At 48.2% G+C, this 17,232-nt stretch overlaps 1 protein-coding gene across 4 annotated transcripts in view; it reads left to right on the top strand.

Moving 5' to 3' along the window:
- Nucleotides 1-17,232, top strand: part of TTC28 (tetratricopeptide repeat domain 28) — a 179,702-nt gene that overhangs the window by 144,792 nt on the left and 17,678 nt on the right. For all 4 annotated transcript variants that reach the window (XM_075434966.1, XM_075434965.1, XM_075434967.1 and 1 more), the window contains exons 12-13: nt 3,335-3,475; nt 10,535-10,679. In XM_075434966.1, the coding sequence (XP_075291081.1) occupies nt 3,335-3,475; nt 10,535-10,679 (286 nt within the window). The remainder of the gene's footprint in view (nt 1-3,334; nt 3,476-10,534; nt 10,680-17,232) is intronic.

Below are 17,232 nucleotides of genomic sequence, written 5' to 3'. Positions count from 1 at the left end.
GACTAATGCAGACCTTTTAAGTGTTACTGAAATAGTGGCAGTATCTGTAACAGATTTTGAGCATGAACAGGTGAGTTAGCGGTAGCCAAAATGGTGCATCTGGCACAGCGAGCCTACAGTCAGCAGTCAGGTTAGACTTACATGAGGACTTGCTCTTTGTCCTGAACTCAATCCGAGCTTGTGTGAAATTACCCACCAGTCTCACAAAAGCAATGGCAGGATTGTGTCTGCTGCGTGCTGTAAACAACAGGCGTTGCGGAGATGGGCATGTGCTTAACTCATAATGTTGAGATGGCTGGAAACTAGAAGTAGTGGCAGCCGTCTCCAGTGATCCCCACATCTCTGTGTGTTGGATTTACAGTTGTGTCTCATTTGGATGCGTTTTGGGTTTGTACTTTCTGAAAAGGTGCAAAACCTTTTATGATTGTAAAGGTGACTTTCTGAAGGGAAACAAAAATTTTTTACAGCTGACTGGATTATTCATTTCACTGTGAGTAGTAACAACCTGCTTGTTAGTCTAGGGTTTATATTAAGTACTCTGAGAAAGAATAAAGGGTCTTTCAGCCAGCTGAGTACTCAAAACATAAGGGAACAGATGGGGGAGTAGCTTCATATTAAAGCCCTGAGAAGCTATGAGCATGTAAGCACTGCTATCTGAATGATCATAATAATGAAATTATTGCTAACATATGAATGGTACATTTAAGAAATGGCCCATCTTTGGTGGTGGTGCTGGTATCCAGGGTTTTTGGTTTCTTACATAAACTTACATAGACTTCTGCTGCTGTTAGCTTCAGTCACACCTTCCGAGTTACATGTTTCAAGTGTTGCTCGAAAGTGAGTTGCGTGATTCCTGTTAGAGGAAATGTCAGAAGTTACTCCCTCCAGCCTTCATGTTTCTTGAGTTTTGCAGATGTGTTCCGCATGTTGACACTTCATCCAGTTCTGTCTTGTATGTGCATATAGACCATGAGCTCTCTGTTCTTTCAGGGAGAACAGAGTTGCTCCCTCCAAGATGTGAATGCTGATGGGAAGGACAAGAGGGGGAAAAAAAACCAGACTGAATTGGTTCCACCTGCCCTTCTCTTAAAGTGTCAGGGTTGTGTGATTCAGAAGGTTATGTTTATCTCCGCATGTTGATGGTTGAATCTTACCTTCTAGATACGCATATGCACAACCGAAATCTGCAGTTAGGCCTTGTGTAGCAGATTTGCAGATACTGTTTTCAGTTCCATTCACCGTTTGTCACCACAGATTCTTCCTGAAAAGAAGGGAGTCCTGCAGTCTTTAGGTTCTGGGATGAGTTTCTGATTTACTGTGATGTCAGCTTCCTCCTCTCTGCGTGGTGATCGTGGTGGTATGTTTTTGGTTAAGGATTCTGGGTTTAATGCTTAATGAGATCACTGGGCTGGTGTGGTATGATCACAGGCAGAAGCTCTTTCCCCAGTTCAAAATTATATGCAGGGAATTAAACAAACAAATCTTGTCTGTTCCATGTGGGTGAACGTGATGTTCTGCTTTGAAATTCTTCCTCACATGGACGAAGTGCTTCCCTACAGCATTGCTGACTGCTGCCATGTTCCAGCACACCAGACCCCCAGGAGATGCTGTCATCTGCGGTCCCTGGAACCTGTTCTCTGCCTTTCAGCAAAGAACAGAGGGATTTAAATACATAGAGTACACATGTGAAAACTTTTGTTTCACTCTGACTTCTCAGTCCAAAGCTTGTTTAAGTGCACTGTATTGGTGTGCTTTTGTGTTCAAATTTAAGTGCCATTGCCTTCCGTAATGGTGTAAACATGTTTATAGGTACTGTTGCGTCTCCAGAGTGGCACATCTTCCCACTTTCTGCTCCTGGATAGGAAGGGACGCTGTCATGGGATGTGTCATCAGGATTTCGCTGTGGTGGTGTTCAGTTCCATACTGCACCCTTAGCTTTCTGCTAGAAGTGGTTCATTTCAGCTGGTCTAATTAAGCTGACAAATAACACATACTTGCAAAAAAGTAGTGTGAGAGACTTTAAAGTCTGCTTGAACTTGTGTTGGGACAGACTGCTTTCTCTTAAGGGAGAACATGTGGCCTGCTCTCTTGGGTTCACGAACTCGAGATTTTTTCCTCTTTAAGGAGCACCAAATACTCAATGTGAGTGTTACTCAAAACTGTGCCAGGACTCAAAACTGGGTGTGCCTGCAGCTGGAGGAAGAACATGCAGAAGGCAGCTGTTGACATCCTTTTCCCTTTTTCTCCCCCCCCGCCCCCCACCATTGGCTGTTGTTCAGCTAGTCCCATTTCAGTGTTCATGAAGTGACTGGCTTTTGTGAGGGCTTATTCTTTCAGATTATTAAATTATTTTGACCTGGAAGTATACTTACAAGATATCCTGTGGTCCATACAGCAACATGGGAACAGCTCTAGTTACCTGCATGAGTACGTGTTGTGCATTGATTTAATTCATGTGCTCTTTATTGGAAAATGTGTCTGTGAGGAAAGGCCCAAGTTGTCAGAAACCCAAACAGAAACAGAAATGAGATGCAAGGAAGCTTCAGCAGTTAGCATAGCAGGTTCAGTTTTAAGTGTACAAATTCCAGGGTTTGTGATGCGCCATATAATATGCAAATTATTTATCAGATTAAAGGGAGGAGTTGTTAAGGATGCACATACAATAGTTGTGTTTCACTTCTGCTTTTAGCAAGAGAAAATGCTAACAGCAATTTGACAGAAAATCTACACTGAGATGGTAATTTATATATTAATGTCGGGAGATGGAAAATTTAGAGATACTGGGCTTGAATTCTCTCTGTATTGCTGCTGTCCTAGTGGCATTGATAGAGTAACTTCTTCTTCTCTGTGCTTTCCCTGTTTGTATAATAGGAGCAGCAACATAGCTCTATTTTTTTATGTTGCACTTTGCCAGTGAAGAAGCATACAGAGCTTCAAGTTGTTACTGTGGAAATCTGAAAAGGATGCACTTAACACATGTTCTTAGGCAAATCAAGGGCCGAGTTGGTGTCTTCTACAGACCTCAGCTTTTCTGTGTTGTGCTACGGCGTCAAAAGTCCATACCTGCAGTGCATGGGAATATGGGTCCTGTATTTCTACTAGTTTGTGCCACTTAAAACCTTGAAGAATGCCTAGAAGAAGAGGAGGGGATGGGGCTGTTACTCTTTTGTATGCCTAACAGGAGGAGGTGGTGCAATCCAGGGGAAATTTGACCTTAGCATTTGTTTGAGGTTGTGTCTGAAAAACATTTCTCTCAAACTGGCTGAGCATTTGTCACAAAGCTGTTGCTCTGTCTTGCATCAACGACTCCTTCACCCTGCTGTTCCCCATGCAGAGCCTGTGCCAGTAGTGAGACTGAGAGTGAAGCTGGGGATATCATGGACCAGCAGTTTGAGGAGATGAATAACAAGCTGAACTCAATGACTGACCCAACTGGCTTCCTGAGGATGGTTAGCAGGAACAACGTTTTAAACAGGTGAGAATACAGCACTGCACTGTGGGGATCAGCAAGCAGAATGAGACATCTTGGTGATGGGCTTCTCTCCACATTGCAAATTTTGGGTGCAGCCAGTGCCATTGCTTGTGGTCTCCCTATTGCCCCGAGTTGTGGGGGCATAGAGCAGAAAACTGATACTATCCTTTACAGTTGCAGTAACCATCCCTTCTTCACGCCATGGATGTATGGGGAATATTAAGCATCTCTTTTAGAAGTGAGGTTCATATGTTAGTACTGTGCAGCACTCTCTCCTTTTGAGCAGAGAGGCCCATAGGCATTTCCCTTCTGTTCTTTTCTTTTGTGTTCATGCGATGCAGTGAGAATTTCTCCCCACCTCAGGAGAGCTCTACATCTTGCTCCTGATAGGATTTAGAATCCATTACCACCTAGTGTTGCCTCTGCATGCAGCCTGGGAGCTTCGAGTGCCTGGTGGCCTTCCATATATAGGTGGCCTGTTGGGGGTTGGCTTTGTTCTACAGCCTCAAGTGTTGGATGCAAGGGACACAGAAGCCCTGGAACGGCATGGGATCCTTTTGCTTCCTTCTTTAGAAATAGAAATTTTCAGTTGGAAGGAGGAAGGACAAGGAATGAAAGCATCATTGTGCCTCTCATGGGAGGGAGGACCCAAGGCACAGGCAGAGACCTAGATAGGACTATGTATTTCACTTAAGAACTCAGTAGCTTCGTTTGGGAGGTGCAGAGTGTGTAGAGTAGGTGTAGATTCATTGCATTTCTAGGTGAATTTGATAGCTTAGGGTGATAGCCAGCAAGAACTTGTCAGCAGTTGTTAACTGTTAACTCTGTCCTGGGGGGCAACCATTTCAGATTTGCTCTTCTGGCCAAGCACTGTCTTTGACTATATGAACAATTGCAGGGGAACTGTTTTGTCCCTGCTGTTTGTGATGTGTGGAGCTTGGAGCTCTCTGCTGCACAGTTACTATTGAAATACTTGTTTCTGTTGATCTTAACTGTTGTACTAGTTAGCTGGGAATATGCTGCATTTCCAGAGTTACAAGCCTGTGCTAGCAGCACAGTCTCCACTCATTTTCTGCCTCTAACAACTTGATCAGGTCTCAGTCTTTCACATTACTGTGCTGATTAGGGCAAGCATTCAAAACAAAAATTGAAGTCAGAATTTTTCCAGTGTTACCACTCCCCCAGTGCAGAGGGGCTGCATGACGCAGCCCAGGGTTTCTGGCTAGATCTGTGCTCCAGCATGGTTGTGAGTGCTGGATACCGTGGGCCTTTCTCAGCTGGAAAAGAAAATGCAATCAGCCGCAGTGTTGTGAACCATCACTGGAGCTTGAGAGCCGTAACAGCATCCCCATGAAACTGGAAGCTGCCTGTTGGCACCAACAACTGGCCTGTTTTTCTTTCCAGAATCCACAAGCATATCTGGTCAAGCTGCTGTATTGTTATAAATATTGTGTATATTATATTGATGTATGTGCAGCATCTGTGTCTTTCTGCTCCATAGGAGCCAAGAGCATTACCTCAAACCCAGATCCAGGAATTTATTGCTGCTGCCTTGACAGGCAACTAGTTGGCAGCTTTTAGGAGAAGCTCAGGATGGGCAACTTGGGAACTTAGTTAAAAGCACCCTCACAGGAGCTTCAGGACGGGCACTAGAAGCAGCCATGTCTTTGATGAAGAGAATGAGAAGACACTGCTGCAAGGCTGCCTGCCCGCCCACCTTTTGCCTGCAGACAGGGCATACTGTGGGGGGGGTCTAGTAGCAGAGCTAGTGCTGCCACATCTGTTTTGCACCTGGCTTGCTGAGCCCTGGATTTGGAGCAGATGCTGTGGTCCTGCTCAAGTGCTGGAATACCTCTTGCACTTAATATCTACTCCAGTCCCATAGGCGATCAAACTGGAGGCTACAGAGTTTAGAAGGGCACTGTAGAAAACGTTAGCTGGCTATACTGTGTGGTTCTTTGTAATTGAGCTGTGTAGGGAGTGTTGTGGCTCATGGCATGCAGCACACCAGGGTTGGGACAGCAAGGAGACGTTGTTGCAAGAGCCGTGAAGCTTCAGGAAGGAAGCAGATGAAAATGTGCATGGAAGAGAGCAGGTTAAGAAATAAAATGGGAGCAGGCAGCATTTCTGTGCACTGGCCTAGACCTCTAACAAGGAACTGTGAGCTCTTAGACTTTGGTTAAGCAACAGAATTGAATGGTTAGCAAGAGTAAGAGCTGTGATCTTGCAGCTCCAGGCTCCAGCTCACTTCCTTTGTGCTTTTCTGCTAGCTGGTACTGGAGTGAGTTGATGTAGCTGTAGGTCAATGCAGAGTGGATTGTTGCTGCGGTAGTGCTTCAGAGAATGGTAAGACTGTGGCTCACGAGCAGTGGTTGAAGGTATGGCATTTGTTTGCTTTGGCTTCTGCACTGCAGGGGACAAAGAGGAGTAGGGCCTACTTGGAGCTGAGAGTAAGAGCTTGTCTTCTCTACTGTCAAGGCAGGCCCGGCATTCCGCACATGGGGCCCGGATGCATGTTCACATCTGGTGCTTGAATGTTGGAGATGTGAAGGGAGTTTGCATGGCTTGGGGCCAATGCAGGTTCCCTCACACACAGGAACTGCACATACTCTTGAGGTCCTGTGTTACAAAATGAGGCCCTGGAGATGCTGGGGCTGTTTGGAACCATCCAGTCTCCATGTCTGGCAACAAGCAGGTGACTGAAAGGAAGCCCTTGGTTTGGGATGGGTGCCCTGTGGCTGCTGTCATCAGGTAACCTGGCTTTTAAGCAGCGAATAGTATAACTTTTTGGCAGTTCTTCTTAGAAAAGAAGAAATGGACTTTGGAGGAGAAGGAAGCACTGAAGGGATGCTGCAGTGATCTCAGTACTGGGCAATAGCTGTCTAAGCTGTGGATGCCACTGATACAGCCCCCAAGATAGTCCCAGTCACTCGTGTCTTATGCAGCCCCGGTTTTCTCTACTCCTTAGGGCTCAGACTTTTGTTGGGTTTCCAGATTAAAATCTGATTTGCTCCCTGATAGTCGTCTTCTGCTCTAGCAAGGGACTTGATCACTGCCTGTACCTGAATATAGCTCCCCCACGTTTTCTTTGGCTTCTCCACCATCATGGGAGTACAGTTTGTCTTCCTTCCATGTACCTGCAGAAGACAGGAGAATCAGCCCTGATGCTGCTCAAAGGGTAAAACACACTTTCTTAAGGGCAATTTTTGCAATGCAGCATGGTGAGGATTTGTAAAAGGCAAATTGGGAGGTAAGGAGCAATATAACTTGAGATGTGAAGTTCAGTTCTGCGAAGGCCATTGCTGTCTTCCAGCTCCACTTATGATTGCAAAGAGCTTGGTTTTTTTTCCAGCAGAGTCAGCATGCTCAGGGTCCATGGCCAGTCCTACAAGCATAGTTGGAGATTTCCAGAGCAAGCTCAGTGCCCCAGCAAGAGCAAAGTTTGTGAATCCAGCCAGAGGAATCTAGCAGACAGTGGTTACAATTCATGTGGAGCCTCAGCAGCAGTAGAAACATGGCTATTGCCAAGATACTGTTTCATCTTTTTTTTGCTCAGGGTTTGATCCTGGTAACCATTGTGTGATGTCTGAGCATGTCTCCCCTCCTCTTGGTGTGGGACCCTGCCTTTCTGTTGATTTTGGCCCCGTTGGCTGTGTTTACGTCGTCACACAGCGAGGGCCAGCTGCTCCCCGATGGACGGGGAGCCAGGAACAGCAGCAGAGGCTGCAGGCAGTGACCACGCCAGCAGGAAGGACCCTGTCCCACAGTACCCATGAAGTGAGCAGGGCAGACCTGGGGACAGCAGCCAGAGTTGGCCAAGAGTCCAGCTCATCAAGTGAGTTCCTGGTGATGAGGTAGGTCTGAGGTCAAGCCAGGTGTGCAAGTACAAGTCAGGTCTGGTGGTGGTAAATGGTGTCAGGCAGAGCCTGCTGATGGTGTTCCAGTCTGTCGGGAGCGGGCAGGGCTGAGGGGATGTTAGTCAGCAGGTCAGGCTCTGGATCGACAGGGTTCGTGGGCAGGCACAGGCAGGGCTGGAATGGAGCTGGAGGCAAGCATACCTGCAACATAGCTGAAGCAGAGACTGAAGGCCCAGGCCCCAGCTTAAATGGAGTTTCTGGGCCCGTGGCCAGGGTGTGTTGTGAAGGCCCCAGTTCAGGCTGGTCAGGGTCATTGAAGCCTATTAATGCCCTCGGAGGCCTGACAGCTTGCCCTGGAGAACCGTGCAACTGACCCCCTCCAGAGCATGGGGTGTACCAGGGGTGCTGGCTGGCCCGGGACCAAGCAAGGTCTTTGGAAGGCAGATAGGAAAGCGGTGGCTGGAGAGTCTCTTACCTGTCTGGTTCTCCACCATACCGGGTGCAGCACAGTGGCTGCCCAAGAGCAGACCGCACAAGGAGAGAGTGCTGGGTGGTCTGTGGGTTTTATGCAACCACTGGTGGGTTCTGGAGGTAATTGCAGATCCCTGAAAGGATCCACACGAGGCCATATCTGAATATTTTCTGCAGCTTCCCACAGCTTGGTAGTGTGAGTGTGTCAGGGCCCTGAATGTGAATTCAGGGCTGCATCTCTAGGAAAGGTCTGTTTGAGGATGGCATGCAGAATGACAGGCCTGATGGATGCCATTGTCCTGAGGCTGTCAGACCACTGCAGCAGTAAGTCTGACTCCCAGCCCTCCAAAATGGCTTTGCTTGGTCATGAGTAGTACCTGACTTGTCCAGCATCCTAGTGAATGCCAAGGCAGGAGCAGCTCTGTGCTGATTCCGATATGAACCCCTCCTTTCTGCCTGGAAACACCTTCATCCTCTACAAGCAGACCCCAGCCCTGTGAGGCTGGTGGTAGGCCAAATCAGTCTGAGCTCAAGGCTTGCATGACATGGGCTTTCTCCCCCTTTTCTGAGGCTGTCATGGGATCATTGCTTTGTTCTTGCATCTCCAAGACAAAAGGCAGGAGCAGAGTTAGCGCTGATGCATGCAGGCAGTCCTGAGTCCCAGTTTGTGCTGTTTCCTCTGCTTGCTGCAGGTCAGGCTGCCGTATACGAAGAGTTATAAATAAGCAGCACTGCGGAGTCTGTGCAGAGGCTTCCAAATGAGAGATTTTACTGTTCCAGAAATACAGGGACCCCTCTACATTGCAAGAGCAAGGTAGAAACGATCCCTGCAGCATCCCAGAAGCCAGCACTGGCACTGCGTAGAAGGGGTGATTGGCCAAAAGTTTCAAATGTCTCCCTCTTGTCACATTGAAATCACCTGGACTCAGATGCCTGACAAGCCACCTGGAGAGCCATTTGTTTGCGCTGGTTTGGGAGGAAAGGGAGTGGGCTGGCCAGGGCTCCAGGTCTGCTCTGCCTGCTGCAAAAGATCTCTGTCCATCCTCCCCCTATGGATTTTCTCACTTCTTTGTATACACAAACACAGAGGCAAGAGATGTGAGAGATTTATGATACTCCCTTGGTTTTGTTATAATAAAAAGCAATCCGAGTGGCAAAGGAATAAATCTAGAGCTGCTTGGCTGCGAAATCAAGATGAAAGAGGCTCTGGTGATGAGAGTAATCAAGCTGCTATTCCCTTCAGTGAGTCAGTGTGTTGAAGTGCTTGATGCAGCTGGTGAGGCTGGCGATTGCCGCCTGCTGGCAAGTGGCCGCTTCTGGGGGGGCTTGGGGCTGCTGGGCTTGGGCTACAGCTCTGTGAGCCCACTGGTTCCAGGGTACCTGGTGGGGTAGCCCTGCCCTTCTGGGCTGGTGTATCAGGCAGGATATACTAGAGGGGTGTGCTTTGAGCGCAGGGTTCAGGGCAAATGTGTGAGATTGGGAAAGCAGAGTTTTTAATTTCCAGGAATTGATCCAGGTGAGAGGTAAAAATAAGGAACAGGCACAAGGTATTTCTTCTGAGTAAACGTTCTTTAAAAAAACAGACATTGCAGACTAGTGTCCTCACAAAATGTGTGAGTTTGGTCGTAAATCACGAAACTATAGCTGCTTTCCTGGTGTGTAAATTGGCAAAGGCACATAGCATTGGAATGCGTCTGAGAGGCAAAAGAGCGCTGTGCTTCATAGAGACAGGAATGGAGGGAGGCTTTCTCTGCGCAGAAACATCAGAGCGTGATCTGGACTGGGATTTCATGGAACTCCCCATTGAATGCGTTTGGCACCCTGAGGGTAACGGGGCATGTGTTGCCTCATGGGTGGCCTTTTGTGCTGGAGATTGCTGTGTTCATTACTGAACAGCCCCAGTGGTGTGACTGGTTACACTTCAGACCTTGCGCTACAATTACTGTTCAATGTCTTATTTCCCTCCCTGCCTTTTCTTTAGGCCCACCTGTTAAAACTTGCTGGAAAGTTATCCTTTTCACATAAAATGGTTGTTCATGGCACCAAGCCAAGGATAACCTTTCTGGGGAGCACAGCTGCTGGATTAGTGAGACCAGAATGGGGCAACATCATTTCCTCAACAGGACAGTGACTTTTTGTAGCCATGCCATCTCAGTCTCCTCTGGATGACGGTGTTTGGTGGCTAGTCATGCCAGTAGAGCACGTGCAGTGCTCTGTCTCTGGAAATCTCAGAAATGGGCTCTGGGTCAGCTCTCACATCTGACTTCATGGAGCGCTTCAAAGGAGTGGCAGCAAGTGCAGGGGTAATCCTCGTGCCTTGTTGTTCGTCTGTTGTTGTATTTCCTTCTGGTACCATGTAGATTAGTTGGTGCAAAATCCAAGTGCAAATCTTCCTGTGATTGTAGCCAATTGTTAATGGGTCTCATGTTTGCCTGCACACAACAGCTATACATAGGTATGCGACAAAAACTGTGAACAGCACTTCAGGCACTAGAGTTTGTAGAGAAACTCCATAGCAATGCAGTATGCTGTCTGCAGCTGGTTCACCCTGCCATTAATCTTCATTGTAGTGTGAAGCTGAAGGGGAGACTAAAGCCCTGCCGTGAAGCGTCTTACGGAACAGAGTCCTCTGGCTGGACAGGGACTGACTCATCGTCAGTGTTGAGAAGTCAGAGCAACCTGTAGTGGACCTCAGATTTCTGCAACTAACCTCTCACTTTCCTTTTGTCCACAGGAGCTGTCAGAGCATGACCAGTTTGTTCAGCAGCACCATGTCTCCTGTTAAGGATGGAACATCATCTCTTCCAAGGAGGCAGAATTCCTTCACCAAACCCCCACTCCGTGCGCTCTACGACTTATTGATAGGACCCATGGAAGGAGTAAGCCTTTGGCGTGAACAAATGTAGAGATTCAGTTATGAAAAATCCCCCGTCAATGTGGGAAAGCAAGAATAGACAGCTTGGGGATTGTATCTGAAGCGTGGTGATTTTCACTTGGTCTTCCCAGGTGATGAGACTGGGTGTGCTGGGAGGTGGAAACAAGGGATGTTGCTGTGGACACTGCTTCCAGTCAGCTGCCAAAGTGTAATGCTTTTGATAAACCGAAGCAGGAAGCATATCCTTAATTCACTAATACTGATTAGCAAACTCAGCAGCTCTATGTAGGAACAAATAGGTCAGGGAGATGGAAAAAGCAGTACTTTTTGCTGGAGCCCGGCAGCACCACTGGCCCACCCTGCGCCGCCACAGCTGGACAAGCTGGGCCTCGCTTGCGCTCCATCTCAGGGGTTAGTGCTTTTGCAAGGAGATGGACGTGCTCCTGGCAGGTCCCCACAGCAGTGGGTGGGAGCTGCTGCTGGGGCTGGTCAGGCTCTCAGCAGCCTGCACGGCTCCCTGCTGCTGTCGCCGTTCTGAGCCCTGCTCTGCCAGTGGCGGGGCTGCACTGGAGCGCAGTGCGAGGGGCGAAGGGGGCGGCGGGCACGGGCCCCCGCATCATCCTGTGCTGGTGGGTCGCAGGGTGAACGTGGAAGCAGATGGAAACTGCGTGGCACGGTGTCGTGTGGCAGCCATAGCTGGCTGTCACTCAGTCAAGAATTAGTCTTTTTCTCAATTTGTATCCAGCTGAACGAACAGATTGAAATGTCACAATTCTGTCATGTGAGAGAGAAAAACCAGCTTTACCTTGGGTTACTTTAAAGGCTGTTTGAATGCTTTAATCGTGTCTGCCGAAGTCACCTCTGTTGCAGAGGCATCATGTTTGTGAGCCTGAGTCTTTGTTAGCTCTGTCAGCCTGCCATCCCACAATCACGCTGTGAATCTTGGAGAGCGGGGCTTTCTGCTCCAGAGGCAGTACGTGCATCCTCTTTGCAGAGCGAAGATGCCAGCCCTGCTTACGGGTTTTCTCTGTCATCTGCTATAGCATTCTTCAGAAAGCTTCACCTTGGAGTTTAACACCTTCCTACAACTAGTGTAAACAGGTAAGACAGGCTGGGAGGAAATCCTCATGGGGAACCCCAGGAGCCTGCTTCTCTTTCCCATTGAGGACAGGCTGTGGTTGGGCACTGCTTGGCAGGTTTGGATGTCTGAGGCCCAAAGTTGGCTCCAGTAAGGTACTGTATGTCTTGGCAGGGCTTTCAGAGAGCAGAGAATTAGTGGATAGAGTGTCCTTACTAGCTGCTTTCTAAGAAGATGTAGTTCAGGTCTTGTGTGTGGTTTGGCAGTCCCATTGTATTGGAAACTTGCAGTTATAGTGACACTAGCTGCAAACGAGGGATCCATCCAAGGCAGGAGCTGTCAGCCGGCCCAACCCTGCACAGCCATGCTCCCCACAGGTGGTGGACCAGAGACTTTTCTACCTTCATGACAAATCGCCGTTGTAGCCGGTATCGTTGCTGTGAAGTAGAGCACACGTTCCTGTGTTTCGCAGTTCATGCTCTTGTCCTTTTTCTCACTGAAGAGATTATTTTTGTGTTAGAACTTACCCTAAAATTAATTCTTGGAGACATATGAAACACAAATGATCCTCATAGTTTTATTTCTGTTTCTGTAAAGCACATAACAGCCATTGTGAGGAAAAAAATACTAAACTCCAGGGGTTTTATGTGCGAATTCATAGTTCTGCTAGGCACGTGTCACTATGGCTCAGATGCTCTGATTGTGTTGCTGACAGCTAAAGCTCCTGGAGCAGTAAGGAAAATGGAATATACATTAAAAACCAAAAAAAACTCAAAACATTTTTGGAAAGCAACAACTGCCCTGGTGGGAAGCTGCTGCTTGTCAACTCGGGCTCTGCAGAAAGAGGCACAGCTGAACAGAGGCTGGTAGGTGTAGCTGCAGAGCGTGCAGGCGGGTTCACCCCAGGCAGTGAGAGCCGGGGAGGCCTCCCTTGCGGCTGCTGGGGCTGTGAACAGCATGTCAGGACAGAGCAGAGGTGGTTCACAGGAAGGCTCCCGAGGCTGCTGTGTGTCAGCGACTGCCCTGTGTCTCCATCTGCAGTCTGTGGGGCAGGGTGAGCTCCAGAGCTGTAAGGAGGACAGGAGAGACAGCAACAGGTCAGCAGCTATTTTTAACTCCCTTTAAAAGAAAATTTTCCTATCCTTCAGCAGTTTTGTTCCCACTTCAAATGGGAAGAAGCCTTTAAACGCACCTCGCTGTCTCTCTTCAACTTTCTACTGTTTGACGTTCTCCCTTATAGCTGACCTGTGTTTTGGTATTTCTGACTCATTCCAGACTCCCTTTAAGGGATACTGCTGAACTGATTTTTCTGTTTCTTTAGCAATGTTCATTCATCTTTGCTGCTGCCTGAGAACTAAAGCTTGAGACTGACTGCAAATTCTTGTTATTCTTTGATTGCTAGTGAGATGGGGTCAGTGTATCTCAAATTAAACATCAGCTGTCAGTGCATCGCAGTGCAGTCTGCAGGTCTGCTCTGGACAGGCCCTGAGCAAGGTGGAGCAGAAGAATTATGAGTTAGGACCGGGGTGCGTTTGTCTGAGCTCTAGATATGAAGCTTCACACAAGCAGTAATATTCACCCTCAAAATGCACAGTATCCCTTTCTTTTCTGTTGTGCTGTCTGACTAGCCGACATGTCCGCACTTCAGGATTTTCTGACATTACTTCTTCACCCCTCTTGTTTCAGAAGTCTGTGTTTCCATTAGACATTTCATAGTGGTAGTTCACTGTTGGCAGCGAAAGAAAGATGATTCATCTCTCCCCTGTTAAATGGGGACTCAGCTGAAATACGCATGCTCTAAAGCAGCGATGTTAGAGGGAGTGATGTTAAATGACAGAAAAGAGGTAGAACATGGATGTTATTTCTTCCAAGAAGAGTGTATCTAGCTAGCACCTCAGAGGATTTGATGGTTATTATTTATGAAATGTAAATCATGTGTTTGAAAAGTATACTTCCTTTACTGCTGTTCTGTTGAAGCCCCAGAATTTGCGTCAGGAAGAGGTAATGTTTGGAGGCATTGGAAGCTAGTTCAGAAATCCACTAGGAATGGTGTCAGGCAGTTTTGTCTTCATTTGCTGAGCAGCCTGAGTAGCTGGCTTTCTCCTGTCAAAACAGATATTTTCAACATCTGATGGAAATTAAAATGGCTTAAAATGAAAATTCTCGAAAGAATTGAGAATCTAGAGACAAGGATCTTGTCCTGCGTACTAGATCCTTGTCTCTCCTGCAGTGAACACTGCAAAGTTAGCTTGCCTTTGGGAACATCAAGCAGTCTAGACAGCAATAGAACAACACTAATTGAACTGGTTATCTCCAAAACTACGTCAGATTGAGGGCTTGGTCTCATCCAAGCTTGTGCTAAAAGTTTAATCTTTTAAGTTAATGGTTTATTTGCTAGGCCAAGCTATGGCTTCTACTGTAGCTTAAAGGTGTAGAATTGCTTAGAAATGTACTGCTGTTTTCCATGAGAGTCCTTCAGACTTCCTGTTTGTGTGCTGCAAGTGTTTAAGCTAGAGCAAATTTCAGTGCTTCGAAGTTACTCTTTCCTGGGGTGATAGCTAGTTATTTTTATGATGTACTAGATCAATAAGAGCAACATTCCCACAGTTAGGTGGGACCAGGAGCAGTTGCCACTTCTTGTGCCCAGCTGCATGTTCTGTATTTTAATCTCTCTGCCTCACTTCTCTGTCCATAAGATGCTTTTTGTTTAGACCTATTTGTGACTCTGGGTTGATGACAGTGTCAAGTGTCTTGAAGCGCAGGTCACAGACACAATCTGTCCGTAGATTGTTTGCTCTTGTATAAGAAATTGTTATTTTGAAATTCATTATCAGAAAGAATATTCTTTTTCGAAGGTTAAGGTTGTAACAATATTGACGAGACATAGGTGGTTGGGGTTAACAAAGATTTTTACACTGGAGCTGAAGGAGTTGCTGTACTGTGGTGAGGCTGGGCCCCAGTGTGCTTGCCGAGGCTGGGTGTGATGACCGAGATCTGTAGAGCATCAGTGTGCCTGGGGCTTGTTCATCTCAATGGGGTTGTTTGTGGTGGAGTTGCTTTATATGTGAGGGAGCAACTGGAATGCATTGAGCTTTGCCTGGGGGCAGATGAGGAATGAGTTGAGAGCGTATGGGTTAGAATTAAGGGACAGGCTCATAAGGGTGACATTACTGTGGGTGTGTACTACAGGCCACCTGACCAGGAAGAGGAAGTTGATGAGGCCTTCTACAGGCAGCCGCAAGCGGCCTCGCAGTCACAGGCCCTGGTTCTCATGGGGGACTTCAACCACCCTGACATCAGCTGGGAAGACCACACAGCTAGGCACGCGCAATCCAGGAGGTTCCTACAGAGCATCGATGGTAACTTTCTGATGCAAGTGGTGGAGGAACCAACAAGGAAAGGCGCTCTGCTAGATCTTGTACTAATGAGCAAAGAGGGACTGGTGGAGGATGTGAAGGTTGGGGGCAGCCTTGGCAGCAGTGACCATGAAATGGTGAACTTCAGGATCCTGCGTGGAGGAAGCAGGCCAATAAGCAGGATCAAAACCTTGGACTTCAGGAGAGCTAACTTTGGCCTCTTCAAGGAGCTACCTGGAGGAATCCCTTGGGTCAGGGCCCTAGAAGGCAAGAGAGCTGGTCGCTGTTTAAACATCACTTTCTCCAAGCTCAGGAGCGGTGCATCCCCCTGAGAAAGAAATCTAGCAAAGGAGGCAGGAGACCTACTTGGATGAGCAAGGAGCTTCTAGCGGAGCTCAGGTGGAAGAGAGAAGTCCATGGAACGTGGAAAGAGGGGCAGGCCACTTGGGAAGAATACAGGAATGTGGTCAGAGCATGCAGGGATGCGACAAGGAAGGCCAAGGCCGACCTGGAATTGAAGCTGGCAAGGGATGTCAAAAACAAGAAGAAGGACTTCTTCAACTACATCAGTAGTAAAAGGAAGGCTAGGGACAATGTGGGGCCACTGCTGAATGAGGCAGGTGTCCTGGTGACGGAGGATGCAGAGAAGGCAGAGCTACTGAATGCCTTCTTTGCTTCAGTCTTCAGTGCCAAGGCAGGCCCTCAGGAATCCCAGGCCCCGGAGGGAAGAGAAGAAGCCCACAGAGAAGATGACTTTCCCTTGGTCGAGGAGGACTGCGTGAGGGATCGCTTAAGCGATCTGAACACACACAAATCCATGGGCCCCTATGGCATGCACCCACGAGTACTGAGGGAGCTGGCGGATGTCATTGCTGAGCCACTCTCCATCATCTTTGAGAGGTCCTGGAGGACAGGAGAGGTGCCCGAGGACTGGAGAAAGGCCAATGTCACTCCAGTCTTCAAAAAGAGCAAGAAGGAGGACCCAGGGAACTACAGGCTGGTCAGCCTCACCTCCATCCCGGGAAAGGTGATGGAGCAGCTTATCCCGGAGGTCATCATCAAGCAAGTGAAGGAAAAGAAGGTTATCAGGAGTAGTCAGCATGGATTCACCAAGGGGAAATCATGCCTGACCAATCTGATAGCTTTCTATGGTGGCATGACTGGCTGGGTAGATGAGGGGAGAGCAGTGGATGTTGTTTACCTAGACTTCAGAAAGGCTTTCGACACTGTCTCTCATAATATCCTCCTAGGGAAGCTCAGCAAGTGTGGGCTGGATGAGTGGTCAGTGAGATGGATTGAGAACTGGCTGAATGGCAGAGCTCAGAGGGCTGTCATCAGCGGCGCTGAGTCTAGTTGGAGGCCGGTAACTAGTGGTGTCCCTCAGGGGTCAGTACTGGGCCCAGTCTTGTTCAACTTCTTCATCAGTGACCTGGATGAAGAGTTAGAATGTACCCTCAGCAAGTTCGCTGACGACGCAAAACTGGGAGGAGTGGTAGGTGCACCAGAAGGTTGTGCTGCCATTCAGTGTGACCTGGACAGGCTGGAAAGTTGGGCAGAGAGGAACCTGACGAGGTTCAACAAGGGCAAGTGCAGGGTCCTGCACCTGGGGAGGAACAACCACATGTATCAGTACAGGCTTGGGGCGGACCTGCTGGAGAGCAGCTCTGCGGAGAGGGACCTGGGTGTCCTGGTGGACAACAGGTTGACTATGAGCCAGCAGTGTGCCCTGGCTGCCAAGAAAGCTAATGGGATCCTGGGGTGCATTAAGAGGAGTGTGGCCAGCAGGTCGAGGGAGGTTCTCCTCCCCTCTACACTGCCCTAGTGAGACCTCATCTGGAGTACTCTGTCCAGTTCTGGACTCCCCACTTCAAGAAAGATGAGGAGTTACTGGAGAGAGTCCAGAGGAGGGCTACGAGGATGGTGAGGGGACTGGAGCATCTCTCCTATGAGGAGAGGCTGAGGGAGCTGGGCTTGTTCAGCCTGAAGAAGAGAAGGCTGCGAAGGGACCTAATAAATGTTTACAAATATCTGAAGGGTGGGTGTCAAGAGGATGGGGCCAAACTCTTTTCAGTGGTGCCCAGCGACAGGACAAGGGGCAATGGGCACAAACTGAAGCATAGGAA

Source organism: Opisthocomus hoazin, chromosome 13 (assembly GCF_030867145.1).
Source record: "Opisthocomus hoazin isolate bOpiHoa1 chromosome 13, bOpiHoa1.hap1, whole genome shotgun sequence".
NCBI lineage: Eukaryota > Metazoa > Chordata > Aves > Opisthocomiformes > Opisthocomidae > Opisthocomus > Opisthocomus hoazin.
Note: the sequence above shows the minus strand (reverse complement) of the source record. Positions and strands in the feature narration are given on the sequence as shown.